Genomic DNA, 24290 nt, shown 5'->3' with positions numbered 1-24290 from the left:
AGCGCAAAGCAACACCAACAAGGTGGACAATGATTAACTCTGCCAAGGAGGCTTTGTTGTCATCACTGAGCAGATTTTGTGAAAGCTACTTAACTTTGTTAAAGGCGGAGCATTAACAAGGAAGCAATGACCATGAATTCAAATTGCTTGAGAATCCAGATAAAGGTGCAATTCAAGGAATGTTGTTTTTTTTCCCTTGTCTACTGACAAGATTGCCTGACATATCTCTCAGTTAAAACAGCACGATTCATATTTATAAAGGTAGTCATTTAAATAATCATTGTTTGGCCTTGTTGGAGGGCTGCACCTGTGAAGACTACGGCACATTGAACACATCAATCAGAACAATACATGTTAACAGACAATTGGTAAAGGTCTGTGCTTGACTATTAGCATTTTTGTGTGTGTGTCTGTGTTCATTTCCTAATTCGTCAAATCAGTAAGTCTGAACTGAACAAGACTCACAAACAACTGAGGAGGACGAGGGTCTGTTGTATTTGCGCCTTAGCAAGGGCATTTTATCTGAGTGGCCAATAGGAACTGTGTTTAATACTACGGCAGCCAGAGATAAGGCATGGAAATGGACCAAGCTTATGATGAATTTGTCCAATGAGTAACTAGAATTCGTATAGGCAGCCTAAATCGGGTTATTCAATTATTTAACTCATTCACTCCCAGCCACTTTCACTGAAGCAATCCCCTTCGCTCCCGGCTGTTTTACTGGATTTTGACTGAAGCCCACAGAATATTGTCTTCTATTGCTTTGAAAACATGGAACCTACAAAAAGAAGGATTTAAGTTTCTTCTTTCATTAGGAAAAAAAAGTATATTTTTGTTTCAGTTTTGCGGCAATTACCATTAGAATATAGCCAAGTTTCATCATTATTCACATTCCTGGTGAAAACAATGGCAAAAAGAGCTTGTTGCAACATGGCCCTGGCTCTTATACTCTGCTGCCACCTGCTGGCCGTTTTTGTAATAACTAACATTGCTTCAATCATTCTCTGCAGTTCAGAGGCTGCACCAAAGTCTTCTGTGTGCTCTAGCATAAAACTAACAAACAAAAACGTATAAATACGTCTTTGGGACATAGGTGATAATATTAAAAAATAGAACGTATTTATACGTTTTTTTTTTGGAGCAAATTAGTTAATTACCTTATTTTTTGGACACACTAGGTAAAAAATGCATAATAAGGTAGAAAAATACCTACATAAGTCGCACTGGAGTATAAGACATTAAGTACCGTATTTTCACGGCCATAAGGCGCACTTAAAAATCTTACATTTTCTCAAAAATCGACAGCGCACCTAATAATGAGGTGCGCCTTTTGTGTGCTTGCTAGCATATGTGTTAGCGTGAAAGCATGCTACCGTATGTTTTAAAAGAAACCACGACTGTCATGACAAGTTGCTCTATATTATTTATTTGGTTGTTACCGACATCACAATGAGATTCATTTTTCAAAAATCATTTCCAGTTAAATGCGTTTTGTAGAAACTTTATTTGGACGTACGCCGCCATTCCATTCCATTCCTCGCACTATGGTGCACCTTATATTTTTTTCATGTGTAAGTCACTCCGAAGTTTAAGCCGCAGGAATAGCCAACCAATGAAAATAAATGAGACTTATAGTCCGCAAAATACGGTAAATAATTGTGGGCGACTCGAGGTTAGTGCAGGCATTAAACTCTGTCGCATTGTAATGCCAGTTGAGCAAAGAAAAAGAGAAATACACTTTGGACTTTCAATGGTCAGTGAATCTTAACGACTGCGATTCATTTCCTTTACACCTGAAGTGGCCCCCTGGTTCCAAACACTGACATTATTTCACCACCATCCGATTACCCTGCAGGATAGCTTCGCTCCATGCGAAGGGAACGTCGCCGTCATAAATCCTAACGACGTAGCAGGTGTAAATCTGACGGGCCAATTATTTTCAAGTGGCCGTCCACCGAGGCAAAGATTCCCTCTCACATTTCAAGAATGTGTCCGTAATACCCAAAAAAAAAAAAAAAAAACTGCAGTGGGCGACATCGCGTGCCACAAAGAGGCATCTCTTATTTAACCGATAAAGGTAGTGCTACTTCCTAAGGCGGATGAATAAAATAAGGAAGCGTGTTGTGTTCTGTCGGCTTATTTGACGGAATGCACTGTTCCTGCCGCTTCGAGGTAATGTGGTATTTATGTTAACCGAGGCATAACAGTAGCTGAGAGAGCACATAAAGCAGTTATTGGAAAAGCTCCGCAATGGCCAGTTTCTTCCTTCTCCCTCCTTCTCGCAGCCTCTTTTGAGACAATGAGGGTGATTATGTATGGAGGACCAAAACCGCAAGAATTTAAAATAAATAAATGACTAAAAGTGAAAATAAAAAGAGATACAAAAAAATATAATTCGAAGAAAAAAAAAGTTTTATTTATTTATTTTTAATTTTGGCAGTTTTGGTCCATACTGCCAGGTCGAAATGTTATTCAAATGAGGGGGCGGTCCTAAGAGTGTCTTGGGTTGGACTCCGCCATTGCAAACTGCCTTTCATTGGTCGAGTGAGTGGCTCGGCGAACAAGGAAGTCTCGCCGGCTTGCATTGGAGAGCAATGGACAACTATCTTGTCCACTGTCACCTCGACTTGTTGTCGAGGCAAAGTTGTGTTGACAGTGGACAAGATAGTCGTGCATTGCTGGAGCTCTCCATGCAAGCCGGCGAGACTTCCTTCTTCGCCGAGCCGCTCACTCGACTCGACCAATGAAAAGGCAGTTTGCAACGTCGGAGTCCAACCCAAGCCACGCTTAGGGCCGCCCCCTCATTTGAATAACATTTCGTCCTGGCAGTATGGCCCAAAACTGCCAAAATTAAAAATAAATAAATGACTAAATAAATAAATAAAAGACTAAAAAGTGAAAATGAAAACGGATCTAAAAAAATATAATAAAAAAATTAAATACACATGTATTTATTTATGTATATATATTTTTTGTTTTGTTTTTATTTCATTCATATTTTTTGGGGGGGGATTTAATTTTTGAATAATATTTTTTATCAGTTTTTATTTTCACTTTTATTCATTAATTTCTTTATTTAGTCATTTATTTATGTATTTATTTAGTAATTTATTTATTTTGAATTTTGGCAGCTTTGGTCCTCCATAATTAAGATCATTCACTTGTTAATTACATTCATATACATCAGAATGTTAACAGTGCAGCATGCAGAAGAACTCATTAGAAGCATTCTTCACAACATGTGAGGTGTGTGTGTGTGTGTGTGGGGGGGGGGGGGTGATTGGACTCCCCCATACTCCCCAGGCTTGCGGAGTTATGGTGCTGGACAGATTCCAGGCTCCAGCGGGAAAACAAACAGACGTGTTGACAAGAGGCCAGAGTTCAGGAGCACACAGCCCCCATTGAGGCGTTTGACGACAAGTCCCTTCGTCAAGGCCGCGTCGGCAATCGCATTTCCAGCTGGCATCCAGAGGTGCCGCTTCGTAATGTGGAAGCGCAACATGATACGCGAATGTGACGTCAAGTCGGGTCATGAGTTTTTTTTTTTTTCACCAAGCAGTCTTTGCTCTGTTCAATGAAGACAGATAATTGCAGCTATAATCGAACAGATGTCTCAGTTAAATTAGCCTAAACTGGCAAACATGCAGAAAAACTGTCATATTTGATACTGACATAAGATATCCCATTCAAAGCATTGAAAATGACATTTTTTCCCCCCCATCCCATCAGATCAAACAGCAAAACGATACCATGAAGTAGTTTTGCCATTTTGGCTATATTGAATGAATTTACATACATCCAATTTCCCAAATTATAATCGTTGTTGAAATGTATTAAATAAAAAAGACATTGAGTTTGATCATGTGACATTCACAAGCTGAGCCGTGATTGGTCGTTACCTGAGCAACTGTGATTTGTGACAAAATGACCACCCCCGAGATGGCTAAAAATGTGTGGATTTTGCTGCTTGATTCATATTCCATAAGCGCAATATAGATCAAAATACCATGTTTAGACTAGTGGTGCAACAGCATAGAATATTATTATTGGAAAGAAAACTTTTGTGTTGACTTTCCCTTTAAATAAAGATGATTTTGATTCTTATTAGCCTAAATTAGCAAAGAATACACACCAATGGAGACATAATTGACAATAGCAGCCAAAAGCCCATTGAAAATTTTGGATCCCGCGTTTATTTATTTATTTACTGTCATCTATACGGGTGCCTTTCCATTGAAGTGTGTGCTTCTGAGAAGTAAAGTCAGGTCAAGATGTTTCTTCACCCATCAGGCTTAGCTCAGCTCAGTGAGAACAGATAATTGTGGTTATTATCAGTCTGATGAGGTTTTTGGATCTCACTCTGCTTCAACTATCTTTCCTTCCTTCCTTTACTCTTTCCTCTGGTCTCAGGTGGTCTCTCTAATCTGTTGAAATTTAGGTGTATTTGGGGTTGGTGAAAGACTCTGGATTTTCAACTCTGTGGGTGGAAGGTGGTGTCTGGTTGGTGTTGAATTTCACTTTGTTTCATCTTTCTTTCCTTTGATCCTTCCTCTGGTCTGGTTAACTCCACGACTCTGGCGTGACAATGGATCAATCAATCAATAAATAAATCAGTCTAATGTAATGTCATATACATCACCTCTCAGCACTTTAAAGATCCTGAAGGGATTTTTTTTTTTGGCGTTCAGTATTGAAGGTCAAATGTATCAGGGATAAATCATTTCTAAAATATTTAAGTAAATGTCATTAATCTTCTTAAATGAAAAACTACACAAAAACAGACATTTGTTCCAAGTGAACAAAAAAATTAAAATAAAAAAACACTGAAAATGTCATTTTTGATTGCACATTTATCGTTTTGTATTGCAATCATTGATGCCAAAAATGCTAACTGGACTACATTACTTGCTCTCAATTTATTTATTTTTACTATGCAGAGATGACACGTGTTGCATTTGATGTTGGCTAATTGGTATGGCATTTAATTTAAATAGCGCTTTCCCACCTTAAAAGGCCCTCAAAGCGCTTTACATTTTGACTACTGATAACACAGAATCAGAAGCAACTGGGAGTTCAGCATCTTGCTCAAGGATACTTAAATCACACAGGCCTGGAATTGAACCAACACACTCGGGGTTGCAAGACCACCACTCTACCACTGAGCCGCGCTGCCCCAATTTTGTGGATGTAAAATGAAAATGAGTGTGTGGGTGTGTATTTATGTGTTTTTGGTATTAAACTTCTCAACACTGTGTCATAAACTAATTAAACACTAAAATCTTGAAAATCTATTATTTGATGTACTATATTCAATCTCACTAAATTATTCACTGAATGGATCTGGAATCAAAAAGTGATACTAACACTTTTTTTGAAAAACATAGTGCTAAAAGATGGAGACAATTCCAGAAAAAAAACTGAAAATAAAAATGGTCCCTGTGGTGACACTGGCGCTAGCTACCATAGCAACCAAACTTGATGTAAAGGAGGAGAGGATAACCAGTGTCACACTGCTCACCAATACTTCTCAGACATTCCCGGCATGCAAGGCAAGGTTCAAGAGGCCAGTGACGGTAATGGTTTTGGATAAGGCTGGGGATTAAGGAATGTGATAGGGACCGAGCCTCAGCTGGGGAGAGTGCCTTGGCTTGCCTCATGGTAATCAAGAGGAGGGTTTTGGTGGCGATGCAATCGCCCCGGGAGACAGGCCTCATTGCGAGGTGAATCTGTCACTACTGATTGCATTTCTGACACACCCAAGTCTCTCCTCTTTAGTTTTTTTTTTTCTTAAAGCAGGGTAAACACGAAATGACAATGTGTGCAAATTGGATGATTTTGCATCTTTAATGATCAAAATTTGCATAGACATCGATTATTGGATGTCCCTGAAAGATTATCCAGCGTTCTGGAGAAACTCTCTCAATGGTCTCCTCTAGAGCTGTCAAAATTCATTGATTGATTGACAAGTAATCGATTATCAAATTAATCGACAACTATTTTAATATTCGAGTAAGCGTCTGGAGCCATTTTTTTTTTTAAATAAAAAATGTCCAAATCCTCTGATTTCAGCATCTCAACAGTTATTGTTCACTGATTTCTGTAGCCCTTCACGAATGAAGATGGATGATCATCTGTGCTTAATCAAAATCAAAAAAAATTGCAAACAAATCTGTTCTTACTTTGGAAATCAATGACCGAACCGGCAACATAGCACAACATCAATCCCCCCTTTTTTTAAATCACTATATATATAAATATGAAATAAACAACAATCGCTGGTTAATAAACAGTAATCGGGAAAAGAATGCTTTTGTGTAATACACTTTGATGCAAAATTAAAATGCACCCGATTAGTTTGATTAATGGATTGGATAATCAATAGAATAATAAATTCGAGAAATATTCGATAGTGACAGCACTATTCTTCTCGGTTCTTTCATTTCGTCTTCTAGTCAGGGAACCATTTTCTCTGATTAGCTGACAAGTTTCAGGTAAAAATATCCACCAATTTTTCGGGCAGGCCAAAATTGCGAGACGTCAAAATTAGCGTCATATTTCAAACAGTGACACTTGCCCTAAAAACTGAACTCAACTAGCACAGATGGAAGAGTATTGGTGAGAAAGTCATGTACGTAAGTAGTTAATTTTTTATTTTTTTTTATGAATGTATTTTTAGATGCATCGGAACTGCTCATTCCAGGTTTTTAGAAAATTCCACAAAGATGTCGGCCATTTGTCACGATCCTATCTACTATTTCTCCTTCTACTACCGCACTTTCTTGCAGTCTGGATGCCTTTTAGCACCAAATCAGTCTTGGTGATGGACATCTGCCTTTTGGGGAGGAGGCTAGCGATTATCGGTGAAGATATGGTTATTTGTTCTATTTTAAGTGTTGATCATCTCAGTAAGAACACCCAAGCCCATTTTTTCCTCCTCCATGTGTGTAGTGTCTCACATTTTCAATATCATTTGAGTCCGACTTGCCTTCAACATGACACTTCTGTTGCCTCCGGTCTCTCTGAAGAAATTATTTTCCAATGGTTGGAAAAAGGACATTTCAGACAGAAGCAGGCCGAGGTGTGCGTGTGTCCCTTTCAAGGTTACATCCGCCGTATCAGTGTAAAGTGACAAGGAAATCATGCAGAAAAAAACCCAAAAAGCTAACGCTGGAGTAAAAGTGAACCATCACGTTGGGGGACAACTATATTAAGAAGCAGCGCTGTTCCTGTAAGCCTATACAAATGTTGCAGTTGGGAGCATGTAGCCTCATTATCTGAGCTGGCTGCGGATAATAACCAGGCCTCATACTGGTAGGATTACATTAACAAGCACACAGGAGCGTTATTATACAGCTAATACAAGTACATTGCTTACCTTGGAGTCACTTAAAGATGCGCCGGTTGAGTCTTGAGGGATTCAAATGACTATGCAGACGACTGCTTAGTCTTAGCAAAAGCTGGATTAGTTTGGGCTTTTGGAAACAATGAAAACCTCTCTGGATGATGCCATGGCGAAACAACCAAATACAAAACTAGATTTTTTAAATCAAACATCTACATTGATGACCGCATAGCTTTATCAAGTGTTTAGGGCAGTGGTGTCCAAAATAGGGCCCCGGGGGCCATTTGTGGCACGTCGTCCATTTTGTAGCGGCCCGCAGCATATACAAAAATAACTCTTGACACAGCCTGCTTTTCTAGATATGCAATGAAACTATTTAAAACTAAAATATGATTATTTCTCGTTGTAATTTAAGCAATGAAGTTAGATATTTCAGTTCCAGGAGCAAAAATGTTTTCCTCCATGTTCCGCTCACTGTCTGTGTCAAGGTCCGATTTGTGAACATATCCCATTAACTCATTCAATCCCAAAAATGTGTAAAAACATTTTAAAATACCTTTTCCTTCCCTCCCAAAACCGTGCTTACACGGTTTTAATGTTGTTTATTTTATGCAAGAGCATACAGAAGGCTTTGATGCAACTTCTGAGATGAAGAGGTAGCTTTAAAGCAATTGCAGTAGGTGGCAGAAGAGTATAAGAGATCAGCCAGAGCCTTGTTGAAACAAGCTCTTTTTGTCTGTGTTTTCACCAGGAGTGTGAATATTGATTAAACTTATATATTATATATATATATATATATATATATATATATATATATATATATATATATATATATATATATATATATTATATTGCTAATTGCTTCAAAACAGAAACAGATACAAATATACTTTTTTTCTTGATGAAAGAGGAGACTAATGTTTCTTTTGGTAGATTCCATGTTTTTATAGCAAAAGAACACAGTATTCTGTGGGCCTTGCAAAATCAGTCAAAATGAATTAATGATTGATGATTGATGAAAAGTGAATGAATTAATGATTAACTAAGATCCTCAAGTAAACGATTCTTTAAAAATGGTCATTTTATTACCGATTACTCTTCCTTTGGTTTTGAATGTAGAGATTGACTGGGGCTGATCTATTCTAGTAGGATATGGGAGGTGGGCCACCCTAAAATCCTGAAAAAAAATCCCAAACTGTTTGTCTTGTTTAAAAATAACTAAAAAGCAACTAAAATAACTATAGTGGGTAAGTGATTGACTTATTCGGTTAGTCAGACAATGTTAACGCATTCACTCCCAGCCGTTTTCAGTGAAGCAACCCCCTTTGCTCCCGGCTGTTTTACTGGATTTTGACTGATTTCGCAAGGCCCACAGAATATTGTGTTCTATTACTATAAAAACATGGAACCTACCAAAATAAACATTAGAGTCTCCTCTTTCATCTGTTTCCATTTTGCAGCAATTAGCATTAAAATATAGCTAAGTTTAATCATTAGTCACAAACCTGTTGAAAACACTGGCAAAAAGAGCTTGTTGCAACATGGCCCTGGCTGATCTCTTATACTCTGCTGCCACCTGTTGGCCGTTTTTGTAATAACTACCATTATTACTACCGAAGAGAATTCTGTATGCACTAGCATAAAAAAACCCATTAACGTATAAATATGTTTTTGGGAGTGAAGGACAAAGTATTAAAAAAATATATTTACACGTTTTTGGGTTTGAATTAGTTAAAGATGTCCTGGCATCCTTTGAATTCTGTATGCGGCCCTCAAAGGAAAAAGTTTGGACACCCCTGGTTTAAGATTTTGGAAATGACACCAAAAAACAGCCATTTCCCTTTGACCTCTTGGAGCAGACATACTGTAGGTATGCCGACCTCAGAGATTTATCCAGAAATAACAATCTGAGTTATATTACTGTTTCAAGACCTCCAGAAAAAAAGAAGAAGAAAAAAACAACTAAAACAACCAAGTACAAAACCCTCACCTTCAACGGGATCCGGCGGCGTGAAGTCGAGATCGTAGCGAATGATGTAAAAGTTATTCCACACGTACAGCTGGTTATCCCTGGGGTTGTAATCCACGGCCGTGATGTACTGGTACTGGTTGGGGAAACCGATGTCCGTGTACTCGCCTAGGTTCAGCTTGGTGTTGTAGATGTAGTCGATCTGGCTGCCCCCGCCGTCGCTCTCGCTTTCCTCGTAGGCGGAACGCACCACGTGGAGCACGCCGCACACCATGAAGGCGTTGGAGGCCGAGCGCTTGTCGTAGGCCGTGTCCCACGTGGACTCGAAGCGCAACGTGTACGGGTTGAGCTGGCTCACCACGATGCGGCCGTTGTTCTGCTCCGTGGCGTAAATGACCCACAAGCCCCTCTCGTCAACCGCCAGGTCGATGTCCGTCTTGCCGCCCCAGCGGTACGGCGAAGTGTCGTGGTAGTTGGCGTTGTTGACGATGGCCTCACCGCTTTTGATCCGTGTGCGCAGGTCGAACTTGACGATGTTCCGCGTGCGCTCTTTGTTGAAGAAGATGGCGCCGTCATAGGCCACGAAACCCGTGCCGTCTACCCGGTGGGGCAATTTGTACGTGGTGGTCTGCCGGTTGTTTTGGAAGTCCTCCAGGGAGGCGTACTCGATAAGGGTGTCCGTGCGGTACGGCGTCCAGGGCATGAAGAAGACCTTGTCCCCGGCTTGCAGCGGGTCTTTGCACCACGACCCCGCCTGCTGCTCCGCCTCGTACAGGAAGGTGGCGTCGCTGATGCCCTTCAGAGTCCCGGGACAAATGAAGACTAGTGGAAGAGAGAAGACCAAAGTGAGGCTAGTGACACTCAGGAAGCAGTCCCATCACTTTAGCTGCTGTATAGTAAAGATTCTATAAATTTGGAGGAATCTTGATATATCTTAACAGAACAAAATAAGGTGGCAAAAGTTAAGAATCCTAAAAACCAAAGACAACACAAATATATTGATGTGCTCTCTAATATCAACCTGTAGCCCCTTTCAAACTGGCCATCTCTAATGTGGCCCCCAAATGAGCCCCAATCAGAAACACGTATTATAAACAGATGTGTGATGCGAAATTTGAAGCTTTTTTTGTAGGGATAGACTGATTATCGGCCTTTTTACGAATCCGAAGGCGGATAAACTGGTATCACTGAGTGGCGAATGCTTGCGAACGTAGCGAATTTAAGGTTTTCAAAAGGATTTGTAAGATGTTCACAGGCAGTTTTTACTTAAACCCCAAATTAGCTACACTCACTATATTATACTTTTACTTGGACATATAAATATAAGATCTAGGTTCAGTTAGCTTGACTTTTTATTTATTTATTTTTTTAAGCATTTGCAACATTTTTTCTTCTTCAATTTTAGGTTTCGTTATTTTGTACATTTTTGTTCACAATAATAAACTTGACGGGGCATAAAGTCAAAGTGTGCAGATTTTTTATTTTAGTTTTTCACAATGAAAAATTTGCCCATTACTCTAGTTTCACCAAGCTTTGTGAAATTTGGTAGGCCCAAGACATCTAATTATCTAAATGTACGAAACCGCAATGACTGTGTAAACATGCACTTGCAATATCCCGCTTTGATAACTTCTGAAAGACACAAGCGAATAGACGCCATTTCTACCTTTACACCATTAATGCACTAATTTGCCATTAGTGGCTGTGTGAAAGGGGCCGGTGTCTGACGTCAAATATCACATGAAGAGTTTACTTGCCTCACACATGCATGAACCAAAAATAATAAGGCTTTCCGTTTTTGTGAGAAAAACGGACATGTCATCAACGGCAGCAAAGCAGATGAAAATGGAGGCAGAGGGAAAAGAACAATGGCGGCAGCGGCGTGATTGGTGTCGCCACATCTTTGGGAACAACAGGAAGCACTGATGGCTGAGCAAGCACATGACCACGGTCCCGTATAGACAAGTTCAGCTGTTTGATGCGTGGGCGATTCTTGTTCTGATGGTCGACCAGCCATCACTGCAAGTTCGCATGACGTGCTACAGTATATATACTGCACAAGTTGGGTCACACTAACTAAATACAGGATTAAGGGAGGTTTGTTGCTCTTTGAGCGCCTTTACATCTTAGATATTCATATCATAGCAAATGAAGGGGGTCCTTGGACAGCAAAAACTGGTGGATTAAATAGCCTCAGGGACCCAAGCCCAACACTGAACAGCACTTTTGGCGAAGTCCAACAAGGGGAAAAAAAAGCCGAAATGAGCCCCAATCGGAAGCTGACAAGGCAAAATTAGAAAGCCCTTTAGGATCGAATGATAATGATCTATCAAATGATATCATTTCAAAGTTTCATCATACAAACTACCCTGTGAACCCTGTAAATAGCAGGAAATATACAAACACTCATTTTTCAAGGGTTCATAAAATGTCAAATCCAGAGACCCTGGAAAAATCAGCACCCAACCATCTGTTTTTGTAATTGTGTTTCAGGTCACAAAAAAAAAAAGCTCCATTGATTCATCATTGAAAAATTTGGGAGTCCATATGTGCAAACAATCCTCCTATGAGTTTAGGATTTGTCCGTGGGAGGTGTGTGTGTGTGTGTGTGTGTGTGTGTGTGTGTAGGCGGGGGTGGCTGTACTCAACACCACAGAACAAGGAGAAGACAGGGAAAGGAAGGTGGAAGGAGGTTAGTGGCAGTGGACTGGGCCACTTATTTACCTTTTTGCTCCACTTCTATTTCAGGCGGTGAAAAAGAAAAAAAAGAAAAAAGGAGTAAAATAGGGAGAGAAAGGTTATCATGAGTCATCTGGCAGGTACAAGGAGAGAATTAGCTATGAGAGAGGCGACCGTGACATGAACCGCACACTGGCTGCTTTTTTAGGGGTGGAGGAGGCTAAGGAAAAGAAAACCAAGATGTTAGTTAATGAACAGACATGCACATTTTATCTCTTAAACTGGCGATAAAAATGATTCGAATAGATGCGTGTTTAAAAGCACGGTGCTAATGATACGAGCTTTAAAAACAAAATAAATGGGACCACGGCGCAAAACGCTACGGCAAGACAGAGCTGCTGGGGCGGCGGAACGGCTGCGTGAAAAATTGCAGGTTAGACAGCAGAGGAGGTTAGTGGCAGGAGGTGAAAGGGAGGTCTGTTTGAAAGAAAAGGGAAACACACACAAAAAAGGAATATTTCTCGCATGTGTTTACAATTCATCAACGCAAAGCACTTTCACAGGGACGCACATGAACCTGGGCTACGCTCTAATAAACTTGTCTCAAACAAGCTTTTAAGCCGGATTTACTCTCTTCATAAACGCAGACTGCCGTTTAGAACTCAAACAGCTACCAAAGTGAATTGAACGGTTACATTTGAAATGGAAATCCGGCAAAATGAAAGTGACATCCCAAATATAGCATGTTGTTTTATTCACCAAGGTATGGAATTATCTCTTCTTCTATCCTTAGACAACAGAGTAGAAGTTTGCGCGGTAGCTTTCCAGTCTTACAGTAATGGCGATAATTAAGAGATTTAGGCTGTGCAAATCCCACAAGGCAAAATGAATGTGTTGTCTTTTTCAAATGTATCATTATATGCTAAGAAATTCTTATTCGCATACAAATTAAAACTTTTTTAATGAAACAATTTACTCTTTAAAAAGGTGCATAGAATTGTTTGTATAGGCAAATATTGTGATGAATTAAAACAGACAACTGCAGTAAGTAGTAGGTTTACACAATATACATCATATTTAAAAAATACGATTACATAGCATACAATATCCCATTAAAAATAAACTAAAATTTAAAAAAAACTATGATGTCAAAAATATATAATTCATTCAATTTAAATCTAGATTTGCATCTGGTTATGCCAACACTATGGGAGGGGGGTGGGGTGGGGGGCACAATTAAAATATAATACAATATTACATAAAAAATCTATAATTATTTAAAAAATATTTTTAATGAATTAAAAATATCTATATTTACAGTTAGCTGTACACAATACACAATTACAATGCAAAACAAATTCTAGAAACAAATGTAAAAACTACTTATTGCTTAGAACATAAAAATATTTAAAGTGAATTAAATTAATTAAACAAATACATGCATAATTGTAAAGTCACTGATAAAAATGAAAGAAAACAATTTAAAAAAAGAATCATATGTAAATAGTTATCTTGATTACCACAAAAATACCTAAATTCCATATCTGACAGTAAACCTTTTATTGAAAACACATTGAAAATTATTTTATTATTATTTTTCATATAAAAAATAGATAGACTTCATTAAAACTAACAAATATATTTACGTTTACATTTAATACGCCCTGGAGAAACTAGCAGTTTCAAGCTGAAATGAAGTTATAATATATTTAGCACCTCCTAAACAAGCTGCGACTCGAGTGGACCCCCCCCCCACAGCCCCCACCATCGTTACATATTGGCGCAGTCATCCCTGGCGAGCCATTGCCAATAATTGCCATAAAATTACATCAGCTTTACACGTTGGCGCCCTAACACATAAATAGTTACGGTGTACTCGACAGCCGTGTGATACAAAATAACACACAACAAAAACAACAACAGCAACAGTAACAGCGTCATTCATCATCATGGTGGTGATACTTACTATAGGGAACACACTCATACTGGACCTCTAAGTACTTGTAGGTGCCGGGGCATGGATCAGGAAAGACATCGGAGCCAGTGACAACCGCACACTGCGTACGGTTGTTGCACCTAGAGGGAATAAAACAAGATTGACCACAGATGTCATCACCCGCAGAGAGATCAGTAGGCACAGGCGGCGGTCGCGGGTGGCGCTAGCTCGTCATTAGGACGACATACGGTGCTACCTTCAAGTTTCTGCACCCTAAAATTTGACATTGACCTGACAGAACTCTCAGCCGGTAGGACATTTTTGTAAACAAAGGATGTGACTTGATTTAGATCTTGTGTGGCTGGTGCCGAACATTTGTGTGTTTGGTGATGTTTGATGAGAAGGAAATGCAGACTGCTCTCGCACTAGCTAGGTAGCTTTCTGCAAAACTTTCTTTCCCAAAAGCTTTGTTCCTTGTGCTGAGTAGTTTTGTGTAAACAAAAGAATTCTGTGAGTGTATATTCTGTGACTGGTGTGTTATATTTGTTTCAGTCGGTTTGTTGATGTTCAACAAGAAGGAACAGAGTGAAGATTGCTGTGTTACGCTTCTCAATACCCACTAACACTTTGGTTGGATATTCTGTGACTGCTGTTGTACATTTAAGTGAGTCTGTTTGTTGGTGTTCAACAAGGCAACTCCTGTGATAGCTGCTAGCTAGGCTAATAGCTAGCTTTGTGATAAACTTTTTATCCCAAAGTGTTGTTCTCTTGTTTTTTTGTGAACAAAGGACTGATTCAGATTTTATGTGACTGATTTCGTACATTTGAGCCCATCTGTTTTGTTAGGATTTACAGGAATGACCATTAGCGACGATTAGCTTCTCATGGGAAGGCAGTTAGCGTTCTGCCAAACTTTTTCTGAAGGGATGGCAGTGCCATAGAAGAAAACGTGATAGTGACAGATGATCATTAATGCTAAATGCTATCTTGGTTGACAGTTAAACAGTGCTAAACAAGGCAATGCACTCACCATTATATACATTTTTTTGCTCTGTCCTCACAAATATTGGAAGCTGGCTATGCTGTTTAACTTGCGCCAGTCACACATTGTATATTTGGAAATATACCGCTACAAAGGTCAGCTTGCGTTGTCTGACTGACGAACAGCTGCCGCAGTGGATAGTAGGACTACATTTCCTATGATTCTTAGATGCGAAAGCAGGAAGCGGTTTCAGTTCTGGTCAACGCCTGCTACCGATTAGAGGCGGATACGAATGAAAATTAAAATGTGAATTTGGTAGTAAGTAATAAGAAATTAAACAGTTAAATTTGCTTTTACTGGGTTTATCATATAAATCACTATGACAACTGTGTGATTGACTTACACATGAAAAAAAAAAGGATGGCGGGACGGGACCTGCATTTTTGGACTTTTGGTTAGCACATCTGTCTCTGAGTTCTGAACTTTGTGGTTCTAATCTTGGAATCCACCCTCGCCTTGTCTAATGAAGTAGTATAGAAAATGTATGGATGGATAATATCATCGGCTTACGCAAATATAGTAATTAATTCATTCACTCTCAGCCATTTTCACTGAAGCAACCCCCTTTGCTCCCGGCTGTTTTACTGGAGTTTGACTGATTTTGCAAGGACCACAGAATATTGTGTTCTATTGCTATAAAAACATGGAAGCTACCAAAAGAAAGATTAGAGTCTCTTTTTTCATCAGGAAAAAAGTACATTTGTATGTGTTTCCGTTTTGCAGTAATTAGCATTAGAATATAGCTAAGTTGTATCATTATTTATAAACTTGTTCAAAACACTGGGGAAAAGAGCTTGTTGCAACATGGTCCGGGTTGATCTCTTATACACTGCTGCCACCTGCTGGCCATTTTTGTAACTACCATTGCTTTAAGCGACCTCTTCAGGTCAGAGGCTGCATCAAAGCCTTCTGTATGCTCTAGCATAATTTTTTTTTTTTTAACGTTTTGGGGAGCAAATGAGTTAAACAAAATAAAATGGTATTTGCATCACTGTAAACAATGACTGATGTCACTGGGAAACTTAAAAGCAGCACTGCAGAAGGGCTGTCGTGTGCATAAGTGCGGAGATAGCAAGGTGAGCGCTCATGAAAAACAGCAGCTAAAGGCATGTCAGGTATTAGCGGTGGCATTTCCGCTAACATCTGCGTCTATGGAGAGGGAAGACATTCGTTAAAGCATCACAAGGCAGGTGGCTGTGACATGTAACAGACAGACAAGCGAGCGGAGACGCTCCCCCTGCTTGTGAGCAGAAAAGACATCAATGGGAGAAGAGATCGGCAATACCGTGCTGGGCCAATTGTAAAAGTTTCCCTGTTTTTGCAAATGTTTCTGGGTGCAAGTAAAGTTCAAGTTAAGTTGGAGTTGGAAAATGAGGAATGGAGGGCATGGGGGGGGGGCGATGTTAGCACATCAAACGAGCTCATTTGAGGCAGAGGGATGGTGGGGGGATAATGCGGACAAGTGAGGCGCACACACTCGGAAAAAAAAATTGTGAGGTTGAGATGAATATTTCACAAGGTCAGCAGCCGCCAAGTAAGCCGGACATTTAAACATTGGAGGGAATGTTTAAAAAAAAGTCGTTAGTCATTCAACAGGCATCATAATGGGACCGTTTTGTACAACATGTAACACAAAGGGCAAATGGTTGCTTTTATATGCTGGATGTACTTGTATGGATGTACTGTATATAAAAGCCAAGGCTACTTTTCCAAACATGCTACTTTTGCGTTAAAGACACTCAGAAAACGATGGGATATTCATTCGGCTTTCCTTACCTAAAATGCGCTAGAGGTGAACTTGATTTGACCTTCTCTAAACTGCTCAGTACTTTTTGCACTTTTTAATCATCATTTTCAAGGACATTTACTGTGACTCCTTCAGTCTTTTAGTTGCAACCAGCTGATAAAATTCAGGTTCAGTGTAGTGATGGACAAATGAAGCTTTATGAAGCACTCGCAGTATTTTTTTCCTCCTCGAGATGGCACTTTTAGTTTAAAGATGCAGTGGAAATTTAATCCATTCCCATTGCACTCTTTTATATTTAAACCAAGAGCACCATCGAGAGGACCAAAAAAATATCGCAAGTGCTTCGTGAAGCTTCATGAAGCTTAATTTTCACATTACTAGTTTAGTGGCCACTTCTCTCTGAGAACATTTTGATTGACGCGCTGGAATGGCAACGTACTGTTGATCAACTTTAAGGTGTTGCCTTGGTCCTTTTCTTTTTTGAAGACATTTGTAGAATTGTGCAATTTGGAACAGAATTTAAGAAATGCTGTCAATGATCTGTACTGACTTTACCAGACATTAGCATCCACATTGACAACAATAAAAAAAAAAAAAGAAAGCCAAATAACTTTATACTATACTTACTTATACTCTTACAACATGTTAACACTTTTACCGGCAAAAACATAAATTGACGTTAATGACATGCCCACTGTATACCGCCAATAACGTCAATTGACGTCAACTATGTTGTTGTTTTTCCACTCAATGGGCAGCGCTGCTTTGTCAATGGGGTTGTGAAATCCCAAAACACCTACTAACTATGACAAGCAGGTGGCAGCATTGTATCTCTTTTCTATGGGCTCCCGGTAGAATCAAATTACATGAAAACATGTTGGATCTTAGGAAAATAGAACGTTTTCAAGGATGACGTGAATGAGCAAAGCGTTTGTCACATTAAATCAGATTAGTGTCAAAGTCACTGTTGTGCAGAAAATGTATCTTTTCACAAAAAGCTTGTTTTCTCATTTTCGCACAATGTCACTCAAATGACCTATTTTCAAATGGTGATTACTAAAGAACGGAATAAGGTAGAAACATACTTTTTTCTCTAATGAAAGAATGGAATCCAATCCAAGTCAAAATCAATTTGTCCATGGGACAAGTTATAGGCGGACGAAACAGCTGATGTAGATCTATCCAAATAGAAGTACCCCGCCATGATCAAGCTGCTTGAACGCCTACTTCCTATACAGTAAGTACAGCTCGTCGCTTTATTAACTTGTAATATCTGCTGCTGTGTTACACGGCTTGCCTGGTAAAATATTATTAATTGCTCATTTCAAGGCATAAAAAATGTTCACTATTGAACTAAGGGTTCTTCCTACTTGGCTGCTGTTGCATGTGATTGCAGCTCTATTGCACTGAGCTCATTCTCGTGGTGGGAGAAAAAAAAAAAAAAAAAAAAACCTTTTCAATCTCCTGTCCTTTTGCACCTCTGACCAGGCAAGGGAAGGATTTATTCAGCTGCTTTATGAGTGGGTCAGAGAAGATGTGGCAAATACCAGACGGCATTAGAAAATGTTCACACACACTATTTGGTTTTGCGGATCATTTTATTGCTGGGCCACAGCAGACAAAATGTGGATAAAAGTAATGGAATGCTCTTCATTGATGAATTATTTAAAATGTTGAACAATTGAATGCTTTTCTGTTCACACTGCACAAAAAAACAAGGTCCATAAAGACAGGCTTGAGTGAGTTTGTTGTGAAAGAATTGCACAAAACCCCGACTATGACTTGTCTGGATGGTTTTGATTGTCTAATGCATTTGGACAAGCAACCACTTGACTTTTGTGGAAAATGGGCTCTTAGGAATAATTTTAAGCAGGGCACACACATACCAACATTCAGGAGGAATGTTAGCATGTCCCCCCCCACTTTCTGATCCAAGTCAGGCCGGATGTGTCTAAAAGGTTATCCTGAGCGATTAGCTTGTGGCTCGGGATGTGCCAAGAGTGATTTTATCTCTCTTATCTGCTCGAAAATAGTCAGGCCTGACAATCGTAAATGTTGAACCTATTCATTATTTCAGTTCCAAATCCAAATTCTTTGTGCGGTCAACCGTGTTGTCAGTCTAACCCACGGACTCTGATTGTTAACAGTTAGCCTAGCTTCTTCTATTACTATTGTTTGGTCTTCTTTTGTAATTTCCAGAGTCCCTGTGGCATCGTGTAATTTCTCTCTTTCGTTTTTACTAGTTAGTCCCAAGGACAATATGAGTAGCCCACAGGTCTGTTCTAAAAATAGCTCACCAGTGATGGAACACTGTGACTTACTAAGAAGAACATTAATATCCATTTTTCTTTATTGAAACTTAACATGGTACACATTTCTTCTGTCTCAAGTGTTCTATATGTTCAATGGGGGAAATGTTTATATTCACCCAAAGAAATATATATTTTTTTAAAGATCATTTTAGCGCTTTCCCTTTAATACCATAATGCTGAGAGCCAACCAAAGTAAAAGGATTCACACTACAACACTAGGGCTGGGAAAAAAAGTCAACCAGGTCGGTTGGGTTGACCACAAAAATTGGACGACGCAAAAATGCATGCATCAAAGCTATTTTTCATATTTGCGGCACTTAGAAGTTGCCCGAACCAATATTTCGTGTTTCCGCACGGACACTTATTGTTGACGGACTCCGACGGCATTCACCACTACTAAGATGCTTCTTAGGGTTTGTTTGTGGTCTCTTTAGACTGAAAAGGGAGAAAATTAGCATCGCTACATCTCTTATTTGGAACAAAACAATCCGCGTCAAAATCGCTAAACAAATAAAAGAGTTCTAATTAAATTATTGGAGCCAAACACACGGAAGATGGCGGCCCTACGTGCGACAGCAGCAGGAAGGCGCCATCTATTGGAGAGCAATGATGATGACATGTCAAATCCGTAAAATTACCGAATGAGCAATACTGAGCTCTCCAGAAAAAAAAAAAAAAAGGGAAGGCGCCATCTACTATAACATAGAGCAAGACTCACTCCTCCCAATACGGTGATTCCTTTTTTTTTTTTTGTAGCGTGCAAGCTAAGCTATCCAGCATTTGCCATAAGGACTATTACTACGGTTTTACGCCACCAAATGTGCAATAACCGAGTCAAATTGACCCAGTTATCAGAATGCACTTAACAATAGACGCAAGGGAGTTCGCAAAGGCTGATCCTGGCAGACCTTAGAAACAAACTCACTTCGCAATACCATTGGCTAGGTTAGCATTCGCTAGTAGCACTATCAGGTACAAAGTGTTGACATTGTTAACATTTTTACTGTTTCATTTTATATTTGAACTGTTTTGAATTTAGTTATAGATGTGTAGATGTAGGCGTAATTATGTTCACTCAATATAACTTGATGAGTAATGCTTTTGTCCTTTTTGTTATCTTTTGTTCTCTTTTCCCAGAAATGAGAAAGTTAATAAGTTTATTTTATTTATCCAAGAAGTCTAGTTTCTGTTCGTCAGAAATCCGGTTTTTGAAAGTTCAAGGACGAGCTAGAATACTGAAAGAAAGTCTAATCTGATTTTTGTACTTGAAGGGAGGGGAGAGGCGTTTTCCTGTAAAACACTGCTTTTAATAAAAGTGCTGTGTCTTCAACAAGAGGACATACATATTGGATGACACTGCTTAGGTGATATACAATTGTGTGACCAGAGATCTCTGTATTAAAAGAACCTTGCAAGGACCCTCTTCACAAGAATCTCAACTCTGATTTATTTGAACACGCAAAAGATTACAAAAATACATGTAATCTAACAAAAGCTACAATAGAGAGTACTCATGATGTTTCTGAATTTAAAATGGGATGGAACCAAAGAAAAACACCAGGGTGACGGCGCGGGATCCTGGAGCATAAAGTAAGTTATTTGCAAAATCTTTCTGTGCGGTTAGTATGCTGCATCAACGGCCATTGTAGGTTTAGACAACCGAATATTTATGAACGAAACAAGCGAATACGCTTAGTAAACATATGATGATGATAAAGCGCTATTTAAGTGCACTTCATTTACCATTTAATATTTTTGATCAAATAATGTTTCAGATTTTCAGGAAAAGTACAATAAGTAAGTGATTCGAGTTTATTCAGGGCTAATCACGATTGCTAATCGTTTAGCATAAGCTAATTTTGTTTTGTATTTATATCCACTAAATTCAACTCACATTCAAACTGAGTGGACTTAAAAATAATAATAAAAATAATAAAATTATTGCAGCACTATTGAACACATTTAATATTTACAATTGACGACCCTGGATGTATTGAGATCAGATCGTAGAGGGGGGAAAAAACTAAACACACCCCACACAGCAGGATAATCATTCAGTCACGTGTCATAATCAGGCTTTTGCTGACTTTGAAAGCAAAGAATGGAAAATGCTCAAATTTGACTTAATTTTTGGTATGTGTGACACTCTCAACATTTCTTTGTTTCAGTTCGTATTCTTTGTTCTGCAAAGCTCCAAGGAAGCTCAAATAAAGTCGAACGAAGCTTTTTGGGCTGTTGTCATCGCATCAGCCGTAATTACGGTCACTCCCTCTGATCCTGACGATCTCAATCGTCGGAATGAATTCGGATAGTTGCTTCTTGCCGTCGCTCACGAGCTCCCGAGGGAGATTTCGTCAGCGATATCGTTTTGAAGCGGAGCGGAGAGTTTAACTCGTCGACAGATGAGGTGTGTGCCGTGGCGGGCAGCGGTCGACCCGTGGTGGGGTGTGTGCAGATGCCGTCAGTAGCAGGGACTCGTGATGTAAATTTAGAAGGATAGGATGAGACGGCGGGTCTCGGATCTATTTCCGAGCGATGGTTCTCTGTCATGACGAAAGGTGGGAGATAGCGAGAATTGAGCTGAAGAGGACGGCGCTCGGTGCGTACAAGCTGAACTTTGCTGGTTACTATTTATGAATAGTTCGTCCGCTGGCCTTTAAAAATCCACACACCTCTGGGGGTGGCGAGCGCAGTGAAGTGTCGCCGCCGCTGCCGCTTGACAGAGAGGCAACATCCTGTGAGAGGGTAAGCGGGATGAAAGGCGGCGTGATGAGCATTGCCTGCTACCTGAGGCACAGCCACTTCAATGCGGTACAAGTGTTTGAACAAAGCAAGCCGGGCGCCCCAGATGGGGAATTAGGAGGCTTTTGGGTGACTCACACACAGTCTGTGGGAGTTGCACTAATTTTAATAACTCAAACGGCGGTGGCAGCACGCTGCAAAGGGATGTCAATTCCTGCCTGTCTAGAATTAATCCCATCAGTTTTGGTGGGGAAAGAATTTGAATGCAATCTTCAGACACCACAAATGAACGGTTGTAGATAACTGCAATGTGTAGCAGTGGATATCGAAGGTCCATTTCCATGTACATTTCAAGTGACGCACAACCTCAAATTAATATTTTTAAGAGATTATTTTTCAGGATTTTTAAAGTTTACAGGCAAGTCTGAATTTAGAGTTACATACCTTCAGAGTAAACTCTACTATAGAAATGCAGCGTGAAGAACAACAAAAACTTGATGAAACCTCTTCCTTGTTTGAGAATGTATGCCTCTACGAATTGTTGTATGCTTTGTTAGTGTTGATGCTCTGTGTGGTTTTTGAAGGTTTAGAATTACGTACACCTATGCTAATTTGTTATGCTGTCAATGGCATTTCACATTATATGTTAGCAGTGCTACATTAGCATTAAGCTAGCAGAATTTACATGAAATTATACTGTTTGGTTAAACATGTTATGATTAACTCTCTTTTTTGTGTGCTGGTTTTACAGTAAACTTAACCGGGCGTGATAAACAAACAGTGAGAAAATAAGGTATCTTCTGCCTCTTTGGAGAACTCTGTTAGCAAGAGAGTGCGAACAGACGCTAAGGAATATTCACAAGTGTGTTTTAATGAGTATAAAGGTGTTGAAAGAGTGTGGGATGGGTAAAGCTAAGAAAAAATAATGGGGTTTCCATCCAAATGGTTAGAATTTTTAAGCTAATTTAGTGAAAATATGCTAAGCGAGTATGTGACTTATGCCAGTTTCCATTCAGTTTTTATTGTTCGAATATAAAAGAGGAGACTGCGCCATGAGATGACATCATATGATAATGTCTATCTGCCAGAAGACACTTGGCTGACTGTTAACAAAACATTAATGGTAGCTTCTTTTATTAATTCCAGAAATATTTAAATTTCTTCGTGCCCCCGCCATCCATATCTGACTTTATTGTCTCGCTGCCATTTTTTTTTGTAATTTTTTTTTTTACATGTGACGTAATATCCAGTCAAAATGTGCAACATGGTATCCAGTCCTGTCATCGTTTATACGCAAAACTTTTTCCATAGCCAAAATTTACATTCTTCCTTTTTAATTGATACACTGAAAAATCCACCTCCTCCAAGCGTTAAAAACGCTTTTTGTCAATTTCAAGCCTTTTTTCAATTTTGTACTGGTGGCTATCTGCACTTAATTTGCTTATTTATTGATGAGCACATTTATATATTTATGTCATAAATTTAGAACAAATTTAAGTGTCTATACTTTTGTTGTAGTTTAAATTTACAGCGTGTGCTTTTTAACATTTGTGTGGTTTGGTCAGACGTCGATGTGTATTTTGATGACAACAAGCCCGCCTTGATGGAGCACATGACACATCTCAATTGCCACGTAGAAGGAATTTTCTCATATCCTATCAATCCTTTCATCCAGATGAACATTCGTGACACTCACAATCCCTGTTCTCCTACATCCCAGAGATGGGATTTTCGCCACACCAAACTCACCCAAGTGTGCCTTTACAGACCTGCTTGCTTTCTGCACTGCAAATAGGAAATGACTTTGATTTTGCGTTAAAGATTAAAACACTGGATCTTCTATTATAGCTCGGATTTGGCTTTTCGCAAGATCTCTGTGTGAAAGAGTTTCAGTGTCAAGCATTGTTAAAAACAAGACAGGACAAGACAGACAACTTAAAAATACAATGTTTCCTGTCGCGATCCAACTAGATGATGGAAGAAAGAAATGTGTTGTGTTATGTGGATAAAACATCCGCTATATTGAGGGGCAAAACATTTTTATGAGTTTCACGTCAAACTCCACCCGTCCCCTCTCACGCACCTTTGTGATATAATCTTGTAAGCGTCAGGGAGGTAGCAGTTGACGTTCTCCATCTGGAACGGATCAGCGTCGCAGATCTTGTCGTCAGTCCGACCGTAGTTAGCCGTCTCGATCATGATGACATCACTGCCGGGGCAGCGTAGGTCGATGGCGTAGCCCTCGCACGAGAGCTCCCGCCGGACCAGGCCGAAGGGCAGGGCGGCTCGGCTGAACCCTGACAGGAAACAGAAAGAAAAAAATATTTACAACCTCGGCTACTGCGTGAACCTCAAACCATGTGGTGAGAAAGAAAGAAAGACATAAAAATGAATAGGCGACAGCCGTCCAGTGCTTACCGCGACATTTCGGTCACTGAAAGCAATGCAGGCATAAGGGAAGAACAATTTTTTAAAAGATGGCTAAAAGATGAAAATCAAAGTTCCTGGAGGCTAAGGGTAA

At 39.5% G+C, this 24290-nt stretch overlaps 1 protein-coding gene across 11 annotated transcripts in view; it reads right to left on the bottom strand.

Moving 5' to 3' along the window:
- The window catches only part of adgrl2b.1 (adhesion G protein-coupled receptor L2b, tandem duplicate 1), a 162881-nt gene that overhangs the window by 65770 nt on the left and 72821 nt on the right, over nt 1–24290 (bottom strand). For 8 of the 11 annotated variants that reach the window (XM_077556547.1, XM_077556551.1, XM_077556549.1 and 5 more), the window contains exons 3-6: nt 23853–24066; nt 13957–14066; nt 12036–12050; nt 9333–10133 (exon numbers count right to left, since the gene is read on the bottom strand). In XM_077556547.1, the coding sequence (XP_077412673.1) occupies nt 9333–10133; nt 12036–12050; nt 13957–14066; nt 23853–24066 (1140 nt within the window). The remainder of the gene's footprint in view (nt 1–9332; nt 10134–12035; nt 12051–13956; nt 14067–23852; nt 24067–24290) is intronic. The other 3 variants (XM_077556548.1, XM_077556557.1, XM_077556558.1) reach the window with 1 other exon arrangement.

The sequence above is a fragment of the Vanacampus margaritifer genome, chromosome 2, assembly GCF_051991255.1.
Source record: "Vanacampus margaritifer isolate UIUO_Vmar chromosome 2, RoL_Vmar_1.0, whole genome shotgun sequence".
In the NCBI taxonomy this organism is placed as follows: Eukaryota; Metazoa; Chordata; class Actinopteri; order Syngnathiformes; family Syngnathidae; genus Vanacampus; species Vanacampus margaritifer.
The sequence above is the reverse complement of the archived record's forward strand: the minus strand, read 5'-3'. Positions and strand labels throughout refer to the sequence as shown.